This window comes from Lactuca serriola, chromosome 2, assembly GCF_051521515.1.
Source record: "Lactuca serriola cultivar US96UC23 chromosome 2, Lser_US96UC23_V15, whole genome shotgun sequence".
Classification (NCBI taxonomy): domain Eukaryota; kingdom Viridiplantae; phylum Streptophyta; class Magnoliopsida; order Asterales; family Asteraceae; genus Lactuca; species Lactuca serriola.
Window position 1 is genome coordinate 235,808,389 of NC_136409.1, and position 21,685 is coordinate 235,830,073.

Below are 21,685 nucleotides of genomic sequence, written 5' to 3' on the forward strand. Positions count from 1 at the left end.
TTGACTTGTTTGCTAAAGGATTAGTTATAGTGAACGCGAATCTAATCATTTTAGGAATCGGTGAACATTGAATAAATGAATTTGTGTATGCAATTATCTATGTTTTAAGGTGTAATTTATCTAAACCAAAGTACCTGAAGAGATGTGCTTTCCTGTTAGTTTATCGAGAGTTGTTATTTGCTAGTTTGAGATTTATTAAACCATTTTAATTATTATTTTCGTGTGACCTGTAACCTATAATCAAATATATTAAATTAATCCACCGTTCCCTGTGATCGACACCCGACTTACCTAAGCTATACTGTAATCTGACTAGGTACACTGCCTATAAGTGCATAGATAGTCTAAGTTTGTTAGGTTATAAATATTAAAATTAGTGGGTACTTTTGTGCACATCAACGTGATAGTTGTGTATAGATCTATATTGGGTTTGACACCCCACACCTTGTTGCTAACTACAGTGGGACCTGCAGGTCTACGGGTGACAAATGTCATTTCAGTTTTACGACGTCTGAGAAACGTCGTGGCAGGTTCATTTAGTCATAGTATGATTATAGCGACTCACATAGGGATATAACAATACATAAAGTTTACGGGATTTTTATAAAACTTAAGTGGGTTTTATGTCGATTTTAAAATCATTTTTTTTTATCTCAATAAGTACAGATATTACTGTACACTTTCGGTTTTGGTATTTATGACTACACATCATTTGAAACCACATTTATATCTTTAAGTATGGACAATACTTGGTATTTTCTCGGTCTTGGGATTTAGGACTACATATACATAAAGTATTAACAAACATAAGAATTTACGGGAATTTCATTTAATTCAAGCGTGTTTATGTCAATTTAAACACATATCATTTTCTATTAGTAAGAGAGGTTACTTATACATTTTGGTCTTCGGTTATAAGACTACATTACATAACTTTTATAAAGAAAATATCGGATTTTCTGGATACATATACTATCGCTTTTACAAGGAAAACGGTTTACTTCTCCAACAAAATTTCTTATGAACTCACCAACCTTTGTGTTGACACTTTCTCAAAACTACTTGTATTCTCAGGAAATCAATAAACAGGTAACCAAGTGCTTTTGAGGATGGGACGTTAAGGCGTCAAACATTTCATACTTATTGTCTACATATTGTAATTGATTTAGAACATGTAATTCATACAATGATGTAACTCTTTCGAATAGATATATATGATTGGTTGTATTTACTTTGAGCACTATTATACTCGTTGTTGTGATACTATACATGAAGTCCTCCACCCCCGGACGTTTCCGCCATCCTTGGTTTGGGGGTGTGACAGTAACGACCCAATTTTCACGACCAAAAATTTTGTTTTAAAACATTACTTTAGAGAATATTAATAACTAAAGCATTGTTTGATCAAACCATAACACAAAGTGAACCATGTCTAAAAGCCAATTCATACACCCAATCAAAATATCAGAGTACAAATCCCAGTGAAGCTCGTAAATGCGGAAACCGGAGAGTGTGTGTGTGACATGCTGCTACTGCGCCGGCTCCTTTCCCCTAGCTGAGGAGGTACCTGAAACCAGAACTGAAAACTGTAAGCACAAAGCTTAGTGAGTTCCCCCATCGTACCACATACCATACAAACACATAACATACTTACTGCCAGGCTATTCTGGGGTGCCTGACTACCCGGTACGGCCGTTCTGGGGTGCCGTCCTACCCGTGTCAAGCCATTTTGGGGTGCTGACTACCCATGTCAAGCCATTCTAGGGTGCTGACTACCCATGTCAAGCCATTCTGGGGTGCTGACTACCCATCGGTCCTAACAACCGATCTTCGGGGACTAGTCCCCTCTTACTACCTTTATCTCATATAACATAACAAGCCAGCATGCAATCATATCATCACGTACTGTCAGACATATCTGGGGTGTCCGACCTACCCTTCGGTCCTAACAACCGAACTCTACAACTATCACATATACATATCATGTCAGCATACAACATATCAGGTAGTAGCAAACCTAGATGATATCACGAAGACAATCATCTAACATACAACTCCTACTGGTGGGCCGGCATTGTGGCCGTAGACCCACCGCTACTGGAAGGTAACTCACCTCGAAGTAGCTGCTGATCTGATCGGGAACTGACTGCCTACTGCTGCCGCTGCTGCTCCAAAAATCCTCCGGATGCAATTCCCACAACATACTCAATCAAACACTGCTCACTGACCTTTGGGTAAAATGACCATTTTACCCCTGACCATGCCCTAAGTCAAAGTCAGAGTCAACTTTCAGTTGACCCGACTCGCCGAGTTGGCTTTCCAACTCGCTGAGTCACCACCCAAACGATTGTCCTGGATCCCGTTCCTACTCGTCGAGTTAGGCGACGACTCGACGAGTTCTCCTTCTAAACTGATATTCAAGTCCTTCATCCAACTCGTCGAGTTGTACGAACAACTCGTCGAGTTCATCTTCATCCGATGAACACTTATGCTAAGACTCGCCGAGTTGTATGAACAACTCGTCGAGTCTGTTCTTGATCTAAGGGCATTGACTCGCCGAGTACCTCCATAGATGAGTTCAGCTTCCGACTCACTGCTCACTCGACACTACGAAAAGGGGACAAACTCGGAGACTCGCGAACAGACTCGCCGAGTCACATGAACGACTCGCCGAGTCGTTGCCATGCGCCCACTAAATACACAGATTTGCTCGATTTCAGTCCATGCCATTCACAGATCTGGACTTCTAGGACATGAATCACACGTAAAGTTTCCAACTTTACGTGTGGATATTCACCAATATGGATTTTAGGGCTCAAAATGCCTCAAAAGGGTAGATCTAGGGTGAACAAGCAACATGGGGCCATAAAGCTAACAGATTTGAGCTCCTGGAGCTCAATCTTGCCTAGATCTAGAGGCCAATCGACTTATTACAAACCCTCAAGCATACACAATCTTGGAAATGGCTCAAAAAGGACTTTTATGGAGCTATAAGCTTAAAAACAGAGGGGAAACGAGCTATACCTTAGGGGAAACGTTGGAATGACACAGAGATGCTTGGCCTCCTTCTCCTCTTCTTGATTCCCTCTTCTTTTCCTTCAAAGAAACTTCAATACACCACAAAACACTTCAAACTCACAAGAAAGCAAGACTAGAGAGAGATACAGGGCTCTGAGGGTGAATGGGAGCTGGCTTGGGGCAGTTAAGTCATTTAAATAGGGTGCAAACCCCTGAAACTTAGGGTTTCATCCAACAGCTGTGACTCACCGAGTCCAGGATATGGACTCGCTGAGTCGCCAACTTAAACTTGTCCCGGGTCCTGCATCCACTCGGCGAGTCGGACCTATGACTCGTCGAGTCCAAGGCTAAAAGAAGGGAAATACTCAAATAACATTTACGTACCAGGAACCGGGTGCTACATACATCCCACTTCAGTAACATCACCTGCCCGACTTTCACTTCCGCCAGACCTTCTGCTACCTGGAGCTGTATGAGATGCTTAAAGGGTTCTGATTGTGGATTATGTGCTTCACAAACTGATAAGGTAAAAACCATACTTGTTATTGACTTTTTTAGTCAAACTAACTAATCTTTAACTCCATAACTCGTACTAATCATTCAATCTTTTCAAAATCTACAAAAAAAAACCTTTTGAGGAATAAAACTATAATCAATTCCGAGATATACCCATTAAGATTCTGAGGTGTTTGTGGTGGAATCGCTGCTACATCAAACTAGATTTCAAATCTTATCGTTGCTAAATCATTCTTATCGTTAACTGAAGCCATAGGAACTTCCTGGACTTTTCTAGGGTTTGGGGTTATATCAGTCATAGGAACTTAATGGACTTTTCTCAGGTGCCTAAACATTTTTCTTGCTTTTCAATTTTCTATTAATTCTCAGGTTCAATTTTTCTTTTATCTTTATCTTGTACTCAATAATTAACTTGAACATGTTAGGCTTGATGTAATTTCCCAAATAAAGTTAACCCGGTTCCAAATCTTTTATAATAAAATGTTTGTCAACTTATTTATGTTGCTGATCTTGTATATTGTAGGTATACCTTCAGAATTTGGTCTTCAAAATTCTGCCTTTAAAGTGTTTGTGAAAAGTCCTCAACGAATGAGAGTGACAATGAGTGCACTCTATAAGGGGTTACATTCTTGGAACATTATTCAAAGCATGTGAATATGAGGCCTTTACAAAGCAGCATTATCGCGAGCTTTGAGGCATGAGTAAATCTGAAACAAAAAGAAAGTTGACTCAATAAAAGCCTGAATTGGAGAAATATGAAGACTTTTATACATTTTTGTGAGAGGAGCAGAGAAAACTTGAAGTAAACCCACGATTGCATCCAGCAATGGGAAGATGTTGACATATCTTTTACTAATGCACATGTAAGTCTTTGTTATTATTCATTGATTCTTTTTCTACATAGAATGTTGTGAATGGAGTAGCATATGATTGATTTATATGATATTTGTGAATAGTCTTTTAATAAACACGCGCTGTAATATGTTTTTGAAATCTGTAAATATAGCTTGCTCAAGGCTTGTTTTCATGTTAGTATGAATGTTATTAAGTTTGGATTTAGAATGTAAAAAACAATAAACAGGTGTAAAATAGCGATTCTGATAGAATATTCAAACCCATTCTGCAAAAATAGTTTATTCTGTAAGAATATTTATTGTTGTATTCTGATAGAATTGTAGTTAATTGTTTATATGTTTAATGTGCAGTTGTTACAAGTGTATCACTACAAAATATTTTGCAATAAATTTGTGATAGAAATTGCTTGAAAAATGGTTTGAAGACCTCATGGTAAAGGCTTGAAGAATGCATTAAAGAATGATCACACTCATACAATGTAATTAAGATTGTTGTTATTTTTTAGGAATTACATTTGTTATTTTTTCAGAATGTTGTTATTATTCAATGAATCACAATCATACAATGTAATTATTTGGTATATTATTAGTTTAAGAATTGATTTTGTGTATTTTTTCAGAATGTATTTAGTAGTTTATGATTGGCATTATGTCATTCTGACAGAATAAAATCGAAAATATATTTACTAGTTCATGGTTGTCATTCTATCATTCTGACGGAATAAAATCGAAAAATATATTTACTAATTTATGATTGGCATTCTATCATTCTGACAGAATAAAATCGGATTTTTAAATTTGAATTAATTTAAAATATTCAGATTTTTTAAAATAAAAAATCTAATTAATTATCCTTAAAAATCCAAAAATTTCCTTTTTTAATATAGGTTAATTGACTAAAATGTCTTTATGCTGAAATTAGTGTGATTATATGGTACATGTTATCCTATTTTAATATCATAGACCCTCAGATAATGACTTTTGATTCTATTACATCCGGTGGTCTAGATCTGTGCATTCTGACACACAATAGTTACTAGAAACAATATAACCTAACCCTATATATATATATATATATATATATATATATATATATATATATATATATATATATATATATATATATATATATATATATATATATATATATATATATATATATATATATATATCCCAGTGTTACATTTGGCAATGAAAATGAACATAATGAATATGATTGGTGGGAGTAAAGAGAAAGAAAGTGACATCTTTTATTCAAGTGTAAAAGCAAACAGGATCAAGAGCAAAAATTAGAATTTACACGAGAAGACACAATTTTCATGTCTCTCTTCACTGCAGAACAAAAGTTGCAAAAGAAAGCCATAAATTGAATAAAAAAACATGAACATCTTGAGCAGCAATGCAAGAAAACCGAGGCATGAAATCCCTCCGGCATTAGGCATCAGTTTGGGTTTGTGGTTTTATGGTGGTAGGCTTGACTACAATGCAGGTGATATTATCACAACTGCCACGGGTAAAAGCAGTCTCCGTCAGCTTTTGAGCTGCTGCCTCTGGTTCTTCTTCAGTCTGTGCAAGTGACACAGCATCCTGATGATGCAAAATTTCACAATCAAGCTTACTTCTTCAACAAACATTATACATATATATATATATATATATATATATATATATATATATATATATATATATATATATATAGTATGTTATATATATACTACCTCATTGGGTACAACGTCCCAGAGACCATCACTTGCAAGAACCAGCAGTTCAAATGCTTCATTCAGCTCTTGTTCCTGCAAAAGAGAAAATGTAGGTAGGTTCAACAGGGAATCTAATATTAAGGTAACTAACATGAAATGGCAACCTGGATTTCAGGTTCGGCCACCACATATTGCTTCAGCATACGGTTTCCAAATGCACGAGACATTGCCAATACGCCTCCAACCCTCCATGTGCCTTGAACAAAAATTAAAGACAAATATTTGAATATCAAAACATGAATTAGAAAGTACGTACTCCTGTTAAGTAGTATTAATTAAGTTATCCATTTTCCATTCACCGCTTAATTTACCTGCCCACATGACAACCCCACCAGCACTTTCAATTCGCATCCGCTCATCACTTCTGTTTGGTTTGTGATCCTCAGAGAGGGCGATCGCTGCCATTATCAACAACAACTCAAACGGGTTTAGTAATTAGTTAACCTCGATCAAACAACAATTAATCTTATCTTATGATCATCCAGCCAGCCAGCCAGCCTCACTGCTAATTTGATAGGAAATTAATTTTACCTTTGCCCTCATTGGATATTACAGTCCGGGAATCTCCAACATTAGCAACATACAGATAGTTTCCTACCAAAACTGCTGTCGAAGCAGTAGACCCATCATCGCGAAAATTATCCTTTTCGGACTCCAAAAAGTCTTTGTCGGTTTGCTGATAAGTCTCACCTGTCAAGTTATTCAAATTCTTGGATTCAAAATTCATGTTGTATGTGCATGATAAGAATTAGTGAACTCACTAATAGCCACTTTTGTGTTTGTTATAAACTCTGGATGCTTCATGAGGTTCTTAAACAGATTTTCCTTTAAATATTGAGATGCACGCGAACCACCATGACCTACAATCAAAATATTCATTCATTCATTTTAAAATTTAAATCTGCAAATTTAAAAATTAGCTGATGGGAAAGAATATAACCGTCAAATATCCCGAAGAGGCAGACCATTTTCCCATCGATCTTGCAAGTCTTGATGTCATAAAAATCCTCCATGCTAGGTCTTTTACCTCTGAAACTTGAATAACCGCAGCTCAATTTTCCATCTTCACTGCCAATATTAGGGTGTAGCTTTAATACATAATAATTAATCACATGTGGATTGCGCCTATAGGTTTATATATACTTACTCTAGAATGTACAGCATTCTTACAAAACGTACAATGAATAAGAGAATCAATTTACCTCTTCCAACCTCCACTTGTATATGAACCATCACTATCCTTCTCTGTCAAAGCATCAGCAATCAAACCCCGACTCCCGGATGCACCTGCAGCCATCATCCTTTTCCCAGTTGTCAACCACTTGTGATCAGAAGAAAATGTTACTATAGGACTTGTCTTCAATTTTGCAAACTGCAACAACCCTTCCACAGGTTTCCCAATATGCCCTCCTTGCAGAATCAATGTCCTCAGGTAACTGCTGCATATCATCTAAGAATCCACAACCTGGTTTGGCCCTGTATGCCAAACCTTTACCTTGAGTTACCAACAAATTTCCTGCTAATGTCACAGATTTCATCATATTTCTAAACAATCAGGGGCGTAATATGTATACCAACATACATAGAAACTCATATATTTACGCTTTTGAATAGCAATATATATACCAATGTGTTGTAATATATATATATATATATATATATATATATATATATATATATATATATATATATATATATATATATATGATTGCCTTCGTTCATGTTATGTGGGATGATGTAGGTGCATATAGACGTTTAGAAACAAAAATGTCTCAATACCTGGTTCCTGTTCTCCATCAAACATGCTTTAGAGTAGACACATAGATTACAAACCATCAACCATGTTATGTATTCTGTAGCAACGTTCTCAAAGAACCAATCCCTCCAAATTAAAGTATTTATTCATATAAGATGATTTTAAAAATTATAAATCATATCATAAATGGACAAATTTGGAGGCATGAGAATAATTTACTGGAAACTAGATGCAATCATAATGTGCTCATATATACTACTATAATGAGTGAAATGGAATCAATTGCTATGAATTTCAATACCAAAATCCTGAATTTCAGTCCCTAACGTGATGATTATAAACATGAAAACAAACAAAGAGGAAATCTTACTTTTAGATTGATCGGTTTTCAACGAGCATAACAGATCGATAAGCACCAATCTTTGCAAAAAGAATCAACCAATTGGTGATTATCCAAGAATATCTTGATATACGGATGCGTCCCCTCAACAACAATCTCTTACAAAATTGTCCACAAAAATATAAAAATTAATTATATAGAAACCTGGAATCCTCAATAAAAAAAGAACAAGTCCAAATGGTGGAATCGGAAACACTACAAATTAAGCGGTAATTCAATGGCATTTGTTCCAAGAAAATTGAAGGTGAATAATCCTAAAAGAGTTTTCTTACAAAACTATAAATAAATAAAAATAAAACGTGGCTGTAGGATTAAACCAAGAGAATTGTAACCGTGTGTCTAAGTATTTTCTTTTTGTAGAAAAACAAAACTAAAAGGACCCAAAACAAAACAAAACTCAAATAAAATAAACAAATTAGTTGTAAGGCACCCACCAAATTTCTCTTTATTTTATTGGATCGATATCGACTTTAGTTTAGGAAAGGAAAACGGAGAGTTGCGAAACGAGAGGCGACTGGACTGGTTCTAAGAATCAGAAGAGAAGATCAATACAAAAATTGATGTGCACGTGCGACTGGTTGTGTGCCATTACCTGCTGGCTCACCTCTAAAATGCGCCTTCACATATATACATGTATATGTATATAAAATTATAAAACATTAAATCCTGAGATGCACCCACAGTTACCGACTTACCGGACCGGAGAACTAGACAGTAAGGCAGTAAGGCGATCATGGGTGCGGGTTTTCACCTTACTTGCGAGTGTAATACCCAACTTTATATCTTCATGAAATATATATACATGCATATAAATTTTTCACAAGAGTAGACTCGAATGTATCTAATCTTTCCAAGCATTTCATGTGTGAAGTTAGATTACACTTTTCCATTTGATGAAAAAAATGTTAAAATCCGAAAGTAAAATGTAAAGTTGAAGTTCTCTTTTAATCCTGTTTCCAACTTTCAAAATTTTCCTTTAGATAATAAAATATCATTAACTAAATAACTATTATTATATATAAAAAACAAATCTTCATAGTTCACGTGGTTTTTTAGAATATCAAACTTAGTTTCCAACCTTTTCGTTCTGGCCATGTTGTATCAAATTTTATCGTATAAAATAATTTTTATATCCTTTTTAACTTATTTTGTACTTTTTTAATATTTAATAAAAAAATAAAAAAGAAAATAAATAACATCGCCTATCTTCTTCCCATCCCCACCCCCACATGATATACTGATCTCTACCCCCTCTCTCTTTTTCACTAAAATCCAAACTTAGTTCAACCCTAATATAAAAGTTTATCAACCAGTTTGCTATCAAGAATAGTAAAAAAGATTCACATGTTGTCAGCTAGCTGTTACAATATGTAATTACTCACTAAAATACTATAATTTTGATATGTTTATTGCTATAAAGTTTATCATTATTTAAAAAAATCTTTAGTTTATATAATTTGATTTGTTACACGTTAGGGCCTAAGGGCCTTTTTTCTGCCTCGTCTTGGGCATTTGAATCCCCATGATCGGCCCTGGTCCCCCCTTTAACCCTCCCATTTACCTGCCTTATACCATAGATCACAACTATCCGTCTTTCTCGCTTTTTACTCCAATCGGTCTCCTTCGCTGCCACCACAACCATCACCGCCATCGGTATCTATATCGATTTAGGCACACCAGCTTCCCAAACCACCGTCATCATGAATTTCCACTAAACCAAAATCCTAGAACTTCCCAAGGTTTTGTCCACAACATATTACTACTAAAACATACGGATTTGTGTATAAGTTCCCATCAATTGGATTACATGCTTTGAAACGACTACCGACTTTGTATTTGATGTTCAAAACGGCCAATAGATTCCTAATAAAGCAGGTTGGTTTGATTTTTTTTTCTCTCCTCAAAGATGATTTGCTTATAAAATTGGTACCGATGGGGATAGTGATCAGAAATGGACGATATCCCACCATCAGGGGAAGGAGAACATAGAAGAGTCTCTACAACCGCCACTCACCATCAGCGAACCACCACCACTCACCCTCATCAGTCCTCAGCCTCACTCATCATAAACAATTGGTTGATGGAGCAAAAATTGAATGGAGGGTGTTGCATTAATTTTACAAGTAGTGGATGGGAGGTGTACGGCAACGTCTAGCGACCTCCGACAACGACATTAGGATGGTGGCAACGAGTCTAGTTCAGGAGGCTATTCTTGTGTTTTATTTAGTTGTCGGGTGGGGTATGGTATGATAGTCTTTTTACACAGGGGCGGCTCAACCAATTTGGGGACTCTAAGAAAATTTTAAAAAAATGGTGCCCTTCAGTTTTATAATTTAAACCAAATCCTAAACTATTTCTTAATGCATCTCAGCTTATCACTTATATAAACATGAAGTTTGTTGAAGTTTTGATCTCCCAGCCGATGTAGGACTCAAAGGTAGAGTTAATACGAAACAAGAGGACGGTTAAGCTTATATAAGAGATGAAAGTTGGCTGAGTTTCATCCATGAGCAATGTGGGATATGTTTAAGTAGCTTCCAAAATAAAATGAATGAAAGATTAGCAAACAGATTCAAACATGAAAGCTTTAGTTTGATAAACTGACGCCTTTACCACCAGGCCAAGCTCCAACTTGTCTTTGTAACTCAAGAAATACGTATATATACATATATGATTAACATAATAGGGTTTAAAATCTGGGACCCTTTAGAATTAGGTGCCCTAAGCTCTTTCTTAGTTTTGCAAAAGGTAGAACCGGCCCTATTTTTACATCACTCGGAAACCAACCACCCAACAAAATCATGCCGCAGGGATGGTCTGAATTAAAAAAAATAAAAAAAAATAAAAAAAATAAAAAAAAAAAAGTCAATAACCAAAGACACAAGTTATCCTAAAGAACCATCCATGCAATTTACTCTTACATTTAAATATTATTATCATCAATAATATAACTAAAATTACTATTATAATAATAATAATAATAATAATAATAATAATAATAATTGGAATTGGAATTGGAATTGCATTCCTTTCCTACTAATTTCCAACTAATTAGGAATAATAAAATTATAAGTAAATTACATCAATGGTCCATGTGGGTTTGGGAGGCTGAATATGTTTAATCTCCAAATTTTTATTTTTTATTTTGGCCGGTCCTTATAGTATGGGTTTATTTCGGTTTTGTTCCTTAATTGATGACTATGTCTATTTTACCTTTGTTGATTTATTTTATCTTTTCTATATTATTAACCAATTAAAAATAGGGTAAATTACACCATCCGTCCCTCATGCTGGTGCCAAAAAGCACGTTTAGTCCCTATTTTCAAAAATTAACTCGGACCGTCCCTCATATATCTAAAATTTGCACGCTTCATCCCTCATTAGTTTGAATTTGCATGTTGTATCCTTTGGAAGACATAAAAAGACTATTTTGCCCTCATTATTTTAATTTTAATTAAATTATAATTAAATTTGTATTAAAATAAAAAGAAAATAAAATAAAATACCCCACCCCTTCCCTTTCCCTTTCCCATTTTCCTTCTACATTCCCTTTAAATCACAATTCACCGGACCACCACCACTCTTTTTACCTCCGAGATTCCCACCATCACCGCTTTATTCACCTCCAACCACCACCGCTCTAAACATCGCCGGAGAAGAAGATCGAGAACCCACATGTCCCAAAGAAGAAAAAAGATTCAAATCGGAACACCGAAACGCCACCAACACCCACAAACTTCATCTTCCTCCGGCGAACATCATCTCACTGACCTCATCTTCCTCCGGTGTGCATCAAGAAACTCTTCTCTCTTCTCTGAAATATTGACACCAGCACATACACACAGACTCTCAATCTCCCTCAACTTCGTTGAACAACTCACATCGTCGTCACCTCCTAAACTCTCTCTGATCCACCATCCTATCTCCCAAAATCAAACCCCATAACTTAAAGCTACAGACAAACCCCACCACCCCATCGGTGGGTTTGGGTGGTTGTAGAAGCCGTTGGAAACAAACTCCATCTCCGTCAGAAACATCCTCCTCTCTCCCTTTCCGGAGATAACATCTTCATCACCGCCGACATTTGGTCTCACCCCTTTTATTTATCCTTCTCTCTTTTGAACCAAATCTCCAAGGCCATAGCCTTAAGCTTTGTTATTCACAGTGACAATGATTGAAGCATTGTAAATTTCCAAACCACAAATCGAACTAAGAAGAGGAGAGATCGGAGAGACTGAGTTCCAAACCACAAAATATACCTAAGGGGATCGACACTAACTATTTGTCGCCTTCATGGGGGTGATTGTCGCCATCGACGACTCTATTTCTGTCGCACCGGCATACACAAATTGAGCATCGATGTGGATGGTTTGTTCAAGGGGATTTAACCTGAAACCGGTTTCGTTAGGGTTTAATCCAGGTGATGTCGCTGCAATTTAACGTTTGCTTTGGGTTTATTCCATACAATTTAGGTTTGTTCCAGTGGAGCAACAGAAGTTGAGAGAAAGGAAGAGGTGTTGCGATGGTGGAACCTCTAATATTAAGTCTAATTATTAAAAAAAAATCTAAAAACTGATAAAGAAATAAAAAAAATGAAAAAAGAAATTATTAAGGGTAAAATAGTCATTTTATGTCAATAGGGACTAAGCATGCAAGAAAAAACAAACATAGGGACGGTCCGAGTTAATTTTTGAAAATAGGGACTAAACGTACTTTTTGGCACCTGCACGAGGGATGAATGGTGTAATTTACCCTTAAAAATATTACTCAAATATATAGTCCCTTATTCCTTCCTCGTATTTTTTCTTACACACCGCCGCTGCCCATCCCGCTTCCTTCTTCCCTTCTCACCGACACCACCACACACCCCTCTTTCTTTTGATAACCAAAAAGTCACATTATACCAAAGGGCTTTTAGCCCAACGGTATCAGGTGGTGTCATCCCTCTTTGAGGTCGAGGGTTCAAGTCCTGTCGTGGATATAGGTGGAATTATGTGGTATTAGTTTAGGAGTATATTAGATTTGTCGGTTCAAAAAAAATAAAAAATAAAAAAAGTCACATTATAGAATTTTATATAAGGCGGGTGTTTGCGATTACTTTTTGAGTTTAAAAGTTTTTTTTGAGTTTAGCTTTTGAAGAGGCAAAAGCTAAATTTTGTTTTTAAAAAATGTTTAGGTTGTACTTTTGAGTGTAATTTAGCTTTAAAAGATTAAATTTAAAGATAAAAGTCACAAAAAAATTACACTTCGCCGACTAAAACTCATCTTTTTCTTCTTTACAAAAGTTATTTTGAAAAAAAATAAATTTGTGTCACCAAACATCATTTTGACTTTTTAAAAAAGTTAAAAATCATTTCAAAAATAATCCCAAAAAACCTCTAAGTTCATATCGAGCAAAAATAGATGATGTTTAACTTTTATTTGTATTATTATTTATATAAGTTCTTGTTTAACAAAAATAGGTAAAGGTGCAACTTTTATTTGTATTGTTATGTTGGTAAAATTAGATTGAAGCTATTAAAATATATAAAACTACATAAAATAATTTGTTTAAATAAAAAAGATAAATATGTAAGTTATAATTTTCATATTAACAAAACAAAATTGTTATATTATGTAAGAGTTTTTCTTAAACGTAACTTCAATTAACTTTACGAATAGGACTATAGGAGTAATTTTTGTTTTTATTTGAGCATCAAAATGGGGTGATGTCGGTTTAACATGTTGTGATGTATATTTATATTTTGTTTTACAAGTAAACATATTTAATATATAAAATCAAAAACATGACGACCCTCCCCACAACTCCCATCATTCAGCTTCATCTTCATTACCCTTCCTGTGCATCGGCAAAATCGAAGTTCGAAGATGGTGATGGATTGGATTGAAGAATTGTGATGAAATTACCAAACATTAAAAAGTGTGATGGAAGCCACACTCTAATGGCATAAGCCTTTCCTGGTCTCGATGGTCAAATGAAAACGAAAATTACAAGATGACACAAATACAACTTACATAACTTAATGAGCAAATTGGTCATTATTAGTTGCCTAAATATGACATGTGCCTTTCTTAATATATTGTGTATTGATTAAAAAAAAGTTACAATACTTAATAAAACACAAATAAATTAAAGGAAGCTACTTCTTGTATTTAGCCCTTACTGAACCCAACTACCAACTTTCGGCACTGTCATATTGAGTGAACCTTTGCACTGATGCCCTTTAGTAAATGGTCATATTCGAGGAACTTCAAATCTTAGAATCTATTATCCTCTCAAACTATAGAAAAAAAAAACTAGACAGGAAATTTTTTACAAAGCAGAGAGTTCTTCAACTTTGTACTGAACAAGAATAAATGAAGAACTCTACAAAGTAACTAGGGTTAGCCTGATTTAGGGGAGGGATTGATCAAAAGGACACCAAATGCTTTTAGAAAATGTGAGCCCAGCCCAGCCCAGCCCCCACATAACTTCTAGAGAGATCATGCATGCAAAATTGCAAATGCAATGAACTAAACTCTTTTTTTTTTTTTTCATATATATATAAAACATTACTAAAGGAAAAAATAGAATACAATTTTTTTATACCTCTGCTGATGACTATCCTATTAGTCTGACTGTCCATTTTGTTGATTTATTCTCTCTCTCTCTCTCTCTCTCAGGCATGATGATGGTGATTAGGTTGTTGTTTGAATAAGGTCCAATGGGGTAGCTGCAGGATCCAGTTCCAGGTAGCCTTTTGGAGAATTAAAAGCTTCTTTACCTGTAAGCAAATACTTTGGGACTTGATGTGAGAATCGAAACATTTCTTCTTTTGGTATCTTCTTAACCTGACTCCTGTCTGAATCTGGACAGAAAACCGTCCTAAATCCAGTCAGCTTCACAAGAGGTCTGACAGAGACACCAGTACCACCTTCTTCTTCTTCTTCTTGGTTATAGTCAGCAACTACTTCCACCATGTCATACTGGTGAATCACATGATCTGGAATGCTTTCGTTCCAATCACTGGACCAGTTTCTGTAGAGGGCCCACACGTCCCCTTTTTTAGGGTGTATAACAACAGACCCTCGTGGCGTTTTCGTAAATTTAACCTTCTGAGAGAATGAATTTAAAGATGTATTGATTTGAAACTTTCCGACCCGGAACTCCCCGCATGTCTTCCTGAAACCTGAACCTATCCATTCCATCTTCCCAAATTCAGCGGTTGTTTTTGAGTTGAGCCAACTGATTTTCATCTGAAGTGGTTTCCTTGAGATCACTTTATGAATCAACGCATAGAAGCGCGGCATGCCATCATCATCATCATACGCAGACCACACCTGGTAGTCTTGAAATGAATTTTCCGTTCGATCCGAATCAAAATTGTGAAAGTCAGGATCAGGAACACTCATTGCAGGCTCATGTTCTTTTTCTTCTTCTTGCATGTCATCCATGGACATGGTTTTATTTGTACTACAGTTAACATTATCTGCAGGAAGTTTTGTGGTTTCCTTCCTCGCATCTGAAAGCCATTTTCTAATCTCCTTCTGGGCTTTCTTCATTAGCATGTTTCGAGTTTCAACTACGGTCAACTCTCTGGTGCTATTCCAAATTTTATATCCCACATCAGTCTCAAAACCATTTGTTCTTATGATCCCAGTCCCAAATGTATTTCTTGAGGACATTTGATACGTGGTGTTAAAAGAAGAAGACTGCTGCTTGATGTCACTATCATCTGCTTTTCTATTTTTTGAGTGGTTTCCCATGGACAACTCTTCACGCTCTCTTTTCAATCTCTCATTCACCCGCTGGATAACATTTGCTGCTTTTGATGCAATGGAAGGGTCTGTGTTGCAGAAGCTACTATCTGTGTTGTTTGATGAATGATATTGCTTCATTGAATCCTGATGCTGTTGGTGTTGGTGTTGGTGTGCAACCGATTTCTTAAAATTAACAGGTGGTGCACTCTCTTTAGCCAAAAAAGGCTCCTGACAATTGGGACATAGGAGTGTTTGATTGAGATATATTTTTAGGTATTCATATTGCATCCTGCATCCATGGCAAACAGTCCAAAAAGTAGTAGTGGTGGAGGTGTGGGACTTTTGTACTTTTGAAGCTGCACCCCGCTTTGCAAAATTGTTTACACCAGCACCAGGGGATGCTGATGGAACTTTCCTCCTTTGGTTATAGGATGATCTTTTAGCCTTGTCAGACAACAAACTCCACGCTTCAGAAATAAGTTTAAATGCTCCATCTGCACCAACCGATTTGTTTTTATCAGGGTGCAGCATGAGAGCCAGCTTTCTGTACTGTTTCCTGATTGTCTCATCATCATCACACGGGTTTACACCGAGTATCCCATACCAATCGAATTCACCATTTACCTTGTTCTCTGCAGATATATACACATCAAGAATGGTGGACATCTGAGAGATGCCATCAAGATCAGGACACAGGGTTTGGGCCTTTACTGTATATTTCTTTGAAGCAGCAAAATCTTTATCACCCAATTTCTTCTCGGCGAGTCTTTTTGCCCTGATGGCCTCATCCCTCTTGCGTTCCATGGCCGACCCTCAATGTTACTTTCACCTGTCTTTCTCTCCTCAGGAAAGGGTGCGTGCAAAAGGGCTACAACACAACAAGTACTAAAGGCTTAGACTTGAGGGCTTTCCTTTGGTATACAGGTGGTTGTCACAACCAGTCAACATACCTGCTGAAGAGCTAAATTAGGGAAACTGAATTTTGTGTATGTAAATTGGAAATGAATGAGCTGAAACAGACTAATCTCCTCATTAGATTTGCAATGAAGACTAGATGTATCATATTCATGTATGTACCACTTATACCATGATAATAATGATGGTGGAGCTGGAGCAATATTATTAAGTGGAGCCATCATGTTATCATCGAATATGCTATCATATTCATACATGCATTTCTTATCTAGAACACATTCTAATGTCAATATTATCTCCTATATTAGGTATGGAAGTAGCTAGTAACTGAAAAATCAAGATTCAGGTACTACCACAAGCAATTGTAGTATAACAAATCTATGAAATATCTACACTAAGTGACACTTATTGTAATCATTGAGAGAAAGGGTGACACCATTCCTAGATGACTACATGCAAGGTAATGTTACCCCAAGAAATGGCTTAAAAAAATGATGCTATAATAACACATGCTACATCTGGTTCTAAGATATGCTTTTGTCATGTGGCTGTATATAGATTTGGTAAATGGCATATTCAATTAGGAGAGAAAATGATAACAAGCTTGCCAACTGACAATCACTATTCTATATGATCTTCCGTCTCATTTTATTAAACCGTTTAATTGTCACTATTATTATGCATTCGCATTTTGCGAGGATCCAAGCAGCAAATCGGGTACCTAGGGAAAGCCAAGTTCGAGAATCTAAAAACTAGATTCGAGTCGTAAACATTGGACATAGATCTAAAAAAACTCAAACCTAAACACGATACAGAAGTAGTAAAATGACGAAATTCAAGTTTAATAATCGGGTAATTGAAGCTCATGAAATGTATGCAAATTATGAAAGTTAATGAGAGTGAGAAAGAACAGTAAATTACCCGTACAAATGAGTAAGGGATTTGAATCACCACCATATGATTTGATTATTGGTTGACCATATGATATGATTCCGCCACAAAGGTAAAAAGGCGAATGAACGCCCGAAGCGAATTTCGGTCAAAACCCTGCACCGAAGAAGTAAGAACTCGAGAACAAAATCAATCCGCTCCAATAAATACCGGAATATTTCGCTATTGAAAAGGGTATGGGTGGAGGTGGACACTTCTAATTTTTTCCAGCTTTTGGGCTTCAAGTCTTGACTCTGGAACCCTAACAATTAACTTAACTATGGTTAATTCTTTACTCGTCATAGAGTATGGTTCTTATTCCAAGGAAAAGTACATCTTGCTACCTTATCTATATTCTATATATATTTTGTATATGGTATGAAATTGATCTTTAAATTGATTTGTGACAAGTAATTTTAGCATTTAATGGCATTTTTTTTATCAAATATCAAATAGTAAAAATGAAAATAATAACTTTTATTACTTCAACTATACATTAAATATATCATATAGAAATTAAAATATTTCAATATTTTGTCAATAAAACAATTTATATTTTATTATTATTTTCTTTTATTAAAATATACTAAATATAACATGTAATTAGACTTACTTCATCTATTAATAATAAGGATATGTTATAAAAATTTAATCAAAATCTCTCTAAAATCTAAATATTAAATTCAAACATTGGATTATTTTACCTTTTACATAAATGAGTTTCAGATTGTTGAGTAAGGATTTGTCAAATTTGTTCTTTAGGTGATATAATAAATATGGAATTCAAACAAAGGTTTAAAAAATCAAAAATGTTACTATACGTATCCTGTTACTAATTATATATAGACTAAAACCCCTAATTACCTCCTAATATCAATTACATCAAAAAGGATTTTGACTCTTTTTAAATTTTTAGTCATTTGTTGTTTTTTCTTTATAATTTATTATTATTATTATTATTATTATTACTATTATTATATTTATAATATTTTGTTGGGTTGTACAAATAGTTGTTCAGATTTATATCGTCGTTCGATTTTATACAGTCATTCAAATAATTCACAAGCATTTAAATAGTTGACAACATTCAAATTATTATTAACATTAATTTTTATTTTCAATAATAATGAAAATTAGTTAATAATTAATAGGCATCTCTAAATATTATTAAAAGAGAAACCTTATGATATTATCTAAAACAATCTGAGCCGTTGATTGTGTTTTCTTTATAGGTTTTACACCTTTAGATCAATTTGCTTACATCACATTGATCAAACAAAAAGTCAATTCGTTATATTACGAAATTAAATGTAGGAATTGAATGAAAATAATACTTGAATTCTTTCCAAACTTACAACTACAAAATTAGTTCTTTATTAATGTAAACCTTAAATTTAGGCTTTGTTTTCATTCAAAATTGCTTTCCAAATATATTATATGTTGAAATCTCGGAAACTATTAATTTCAAATTTCAAAAGTTTCGGATATTATTATGAATCAATACACTTTCAAGCATTATATCTTCTATTTTAAGTTTAAATAGGATTTCAATTGATTACCTGCTAATTTTCATCATATTGACATGTATATATATATATATATATATATATATATATATATATATATATATATTTCAAACCTTTTTAATAATCGTTTTACATAGACATTATGTCATAATTCATCCGCATAAAACAAAAGCAAAAAAACTTCAACCTTTCCATCAGTCTGATTTAGTCGAATAGATGTATGTATTTCTTCTTTAAATCCTTTTAAGTTGTAAGTTTGATATTCGTTTCGAATTTATATGTTTTTACTCATTCGTATGGTTCTTTGTTGAATACTTATAATTTGGATGTATAATGTTGTTTTTGATTTTTTTTTTTAACGTTGTGTTTGGTTCTTGGTTCCATCTTTTTAATCGGTAACTATGATCATATTTTCGAAAACAGTAAACTCAGTGTTAAAATTGGATGTTATATATAATGAAATTATGATGTTACATGTGTGTATACATTTGTAAAAAATCAATAGACAAGACAAGAGAGGACATGACATAATATAGCAGACAGGTTGTACAAAAGATATGAACACCCTCATTATAAAAGTTTTCTTATGTCTCCGATAGCAACAGAATACGAATAAGAAATATACATTCTCAACAACTCATGTGAGCTTTAAAGTTAAATATAAGCATGGTGTGAAAGATGAAAATAGGCTCTCGTATTATTTGTTCGAAAAAAATCGGTACCATACATGGGTAGGTAAGAATGCACGGTATAATAGAAGTGTGTGCTCAACTAGAGTCAGCATTTGACCATGAAATACCAAAAACGCCCCTCAGAACCTTCTGGAAAAAAAATCAGGTATACTCAAGGATCAAAAATGTAATCTACTCTAAACTTAAGTAATATATATATATATATATATATATATATATATATATATATATATATATATATATTGTTGTTATGCTATATGTTTTTTAGTTTTGGTCCAAAGGCAAAATGGTCATTTAAAAAAAAACTAAGAGCTAGGCTGTTAACTTAGGCAATTATAAAAGTTTTATGAAACAGTGAAACAAAGGTCCGAAAACTACAACCTGATTCTTTTAGGGACCAAAACCGAAAAAATCAACTAAACATAGGAACGAAATATGTAAATTACTAAAAATAAATGAAAAGACTTTTGTTTATACTGATTCCCCCCCCCCCCCCCCCCCTCTGTAACGCCCGTGTTTTTGGGCTTGCCATTTTTAGCAATGTAATAGTCTAGGTTAACCTTTGTAACCCCAATTTGAAATAATAAAAATGTATTATTTGTGAATTATGTGAATTATGTGATTTATATGTGTATTCTTAATTATTATAATTTAATGAATTAAGAATAAAATAAGCGTCAAAAATTAAAGTGTGAGATAAGCCTGATATCTTTGCATAATGTTGTAGTGGTTGAAACAAGGATTCCGATGATATAAGGAAGACCAAAATCCGAGTTATAACGAAGAAGTTATGACCTGTCGAAGTTTCGCGACAGAACCGGCACGACGCCGAGTGACGTAAAATATGAATTTAAGATAGACCGATATTTAGCCTTAGCGATCTAAACGAAAGTCGTAGATTTCGTTAAACCAAGAGTGTGCATAAAAGGAACGCCCAAATCTGACTTCGTATGAGGAAGTTATGATTTTCTAAAGTTTCGACTGGGCAGTATGCAGCCCGAATACTCGATTTGAGATCGAGCGGTTTTTAGCCGAAACAATCTAAATGAGAATCGAAGATCTCGTTGTTAGTAGCGAAACGATGAAAAGTTAGGCGAGAACGGACGTCAGACGAAGAAGTTATGAATTTATAACGAAGTTTTTCTGTCCCGGCCTTTTAAAAATAAATAATAAAAATAAAAGTCAAAATTAGCCGACGGAGTCTAAACGAAAGTTGTAGAACGTAGTCTCACCTTGGCGTGAATATAAAGAACGTCGAAAACGAAGTTCGTATGAAGGAGATATGAATTTTTGAAGTTTATTAAATATTTAATATTTATTTTTAATTAAACCTCCGATATTATCCGAAGAGGAGTCAGTCGGTCTATCCGAAGTACGCCCCGCGTACAGCGAAGGGTGACGAACCAGCACTCGAGTACTCCGGAGTCGTATGCAATGACGTAGAGGACCGATGACGTAAGCGCTGACGACAACCGAGGCGTACGCCCCGCGTACCCCGAAGTTACGCCCCGCGTACGTGCGAGGGTTCAGCACCTATAAAAGGGGATCCGAAGGCAGCTCTTTTCTTTTTACAATTTC

The 21,685-nt window shown here is 34.9% G+C and overlaps 2 protein-coding genes across 4 annotated transcripts; both read right to left on the reverse strand.

Annotated features, from left to right (window-relative positions):
- Positions 1 to 5,613: 5,613 nt before the first annotated feature.
- On the reverse strand, positions 5,614 to 8,559 carry LOC145090882 (putative protein phosphatase 2C 76). Its single transcript, XM_079028921.1, has 9 exons — positions 8,275 to 8,559; positions 7,351 to 7,664; positions 7,089 to 7,216; positions 6,910 to 7,008; positions 6,680 to 6,838; positions 6,460 to 6,546; positions 6,253 to 6,344; positions 6,107 to 6,181; positions 5,614 to 5,975 (listed from the first exon to the last, which is right to left on the reverse strand). Exons 2-9 carry the CDS (start codon positions 7,596 to 7,598, stop codon positions 5,823 to 5,825), a joined length of 1,041 nt encoding a protein of 346 aa, XP_078885047.1. The 5' UTR covers positions 7,599 to 7,664; positions 8,275 to 8,559; the 3' UTR covers positions 5,614 to 5,822.
- A 5,761-nt stretch (positions 8,560 to 14,320) lies between these two features.
- On the reverse strand, positions 14,321 to 18,116 carry LOC145088924 (uncharacterized). 3 transcript variants are annotated; one of them, XM_079027408.1, is made up of 2 exons: positions 17,887 to 18,116; positions 14,321 to 16,994 (listed from the first exon to the last, which is right to left on the reverse strand). In XM_079027408.1, exon 2 carries the CDS (start codon positions 16,846 to 16,848, stop codon positions 14,983 to 14,985), a length of 1,866 nt encoding a protein of 621 aa, XP_078883534.1. In that variant the 5' UTR covers positions 16,849 to 16,994; positions 17,887 to 18,116; the 3' UTR covers positions 14,321 to 14,982. The 3 variants fall into 3 exon arrangements, with proteins under 3 accessions (XP_078883534.1, XP_078883532.1, XP_078883533.1); XM_079027406.1 differs by having other exon boundaries at positions 17,881 to 18,116; XM_079027407.1 differs by having other exon boundaries at positions 14,321 to 16,997; positions 17,881 to 18,116.
- Positions 18,117 to 21,685: the final 3,569 nt, after the last annotated feature.

What these genes read in the sequence shown, in the direction of transcription:
- LOC145090882 (XM_079028921.1), bottom strand. Translation starts at nt 7,598, where the DNA reads ATGATATGCAGCAGTTACCTGAGGACATTGATTCTGCAAGGAGGGCAT. An exon ending in CCTCTTCGGGATATTTGACG is followed by an intron (nt 7,009 to 7,088) that starts GTTATATTCTTT and finishes TTTTGATTGTAG; the next exon opens with GTCATGGTGGTTCGCGTGCA. An exon ending in GGGACGTTGTACCCAATGAG is followed by an intron (nt 5,976 to 6,106) that starts GTAGTATATATA and finishes TTGCATCATCAG; the next exon opens with GATGCTGTGTCACTTGCACA.
- LOC145088924 (XM_079027408.1), bottom strand. Translation starts at nt 16,848, where the DNA reads ATGGAACGCAAGAGGGATGAGGCCATCAGGGCAAAAAGACTCGCCGAG.